At 45.2% G+C, this 1871-nt stretch overlaps 1 protein-coding gene across 1 annotated transcript; it reads right to left on the bottom strand.

Moving 5' to 3' along the window:
- On the bottom strand, positions 1 to 1871 carry LOC147034624 (myeloid-associated differentiation marker-like protein 2). Its single transcript, XM_085886358.1, has one exon. It carries the CDS (start codon positions 1730 to 1732, stop codon positions 734 to 736), a length of 999 nt encoding a protein of 332 aa, XP_085742484.1. The 5' UTR covers positions 1733 to 1871; the 3' UTR covers positions 1 to 733.

Here is a 1871-nt window from a genome sequence, read left to right as displayed (position 1 = left end):
TAAAGTTCTATTCCAACCTTTTATTAACTGGATCAAGAGCAACAGTCAATGACAAAATAAAAATATCGAAATTTTGTTCATGTGCAGAATCTGGTTACATGGTTGGTTGAATAGAAGTCCTAGATGCTGACTACAGCTATACATGTTTACAGGTCATGTTTTTTCTAGGTTTCTGGTCATGTTTTTGGCTGAAGGCATGGCTGTGCTGCTGATACAACACCCCCTGTAGGTTTGGGCAGGATTTTTTTTTTTGCGTTTTACATCTGATATGATTTCAACCCGTTGATGATCGCAGATTTTGATGGTGTCAATCCACCTTTGTTAGGCATTGGATATGAAGCTCATGGCCAAACTTCATCAAAATCGTGTGTTTGGTTCAAGCGATAATGAGTGAAGTGTTTACGGACGGACTGACTGATTGACTGACCTACAGACGCCGCTCGATCGCAAAAGCTCACCGGACTAAAGTCCATACGAGCTGAAAATGGTTCTATGAATAACAATCGACTCAAGTAGCATTAAATTTATGCTTGATACTTCATAATAATGGAAGCCCATACTCTTAAAATATCTCCAGGGAGTATCACGACAATTCGAGTAACGTTTCCACAATAAACCTAATCCTGGACAGATCACCACTCCATCACTGCAGATTTGATACTTTTGTATGTTATCATCAAACATGTTTCTCTCACTGTGAGTGCCAGAGAATTGAGCTGTTGATTTCCTTTCGTCACAAAGCATTTGTTACATAATCCGGTGCCGCTGGTGCTGCCGGTGCATTGTTGCGGAAGTCCATAGATCCTTTACGACCCAGAAGCAGGAGGTCAGCAGTGTACAAGACCAAATTGACAAACGTGAGAACAGCCACAGCAAGCTGGTTGTCCCAGATACATGAGGTTTCTCTATATACGCAGCTCGTATTCCTTTCTGGATGACCATATTTATGGTCAAAGGAAAACACTGGCCAGATGACAGCTGCGCTGGCATATAAAAGCACTGCAAGTAGTGAGCACATTGCTAGGAGTCGCTGAACGTTGGTCCACCTTGAAACTATCAGTCCGCTGAGGTTGAACACCACAACAAACGTACTGAAGGTGAAGCAAAGGCTGTATATAGCCACACACCATTGTGTGGCAGCATAGTGCTCATAGTGGCTGCCCTTATTAAGGGCACCAAAAATTATGCATGCTACAAAGACCTGCAGCATCTTGAGAAGACCAGGGATGGTAGCCATAAAGGAAGGTGGCTCTTGATGATACAGATGTGAGAGCAGCACTTCAAAGCCATACGCGAAGCAATTGATGGCAGACAACACAGAGGCTGCAAGGCGAAACCGCCAATGTGGACAAAACGCATTTTGGTGACACTCGAGGTAGAGGTACTCAAGTGGATACAGAATGCTTACCGTGATGTACATGAGCCAGGCGAGTGTGCAGAATGATACAGTGATGTTGCTCCAAAAGGTAAGGAAAACCCCTGTGGAAAGTCGCGACACTTCGATGAGCACAATAAGCAGGGTCACCGCGAAACAGAAACTCGAAACAAACATGCACCAACGGCCATAAGGCGAGGAAAGCCATTCTTCCGTGTGTGCCAGGAGGCTCAGGGTCACGCATCCCAGAGCCAGTTGGAGCAGCCGGGCAACACCAATGACTGAGAAAACAGCATTGCAGTCCAAGTGGCTCAACTCAACGTTCGATCTTCCATCATCTACACTCATCACCCTCATGGTATCAGGAGTTTCACCGCCTGGATGAATCTTCAAGCCACGCTTTACGATGAACTAACGCGTTAACATTTCCCTTCACTACTTCTGAGCGAAGGGCTGAGGGTTCAACGACAAACTTGCTTTGGCTTTCGTTTCTGGC

This window comes from Eptatretus burgeri, chromosome 1 (genome assembly GCF_056783735.1).
Source record: "Eptatretus burgeri isolate ZD-2024b chromosome 1, Ebu_testis_v1, whole genome shotgun sequence".
NCBI classification, from domain to species: domain Eukaryota; kingdom Metazoa; phylum Chordata; class Myxini; order Myxiniformes; family Myxinidae; genus Eptatretus; species Eptatretus burgeri.
This window is presented reverse-complemented; position numbering and strand designations above follow the sequence as displayed.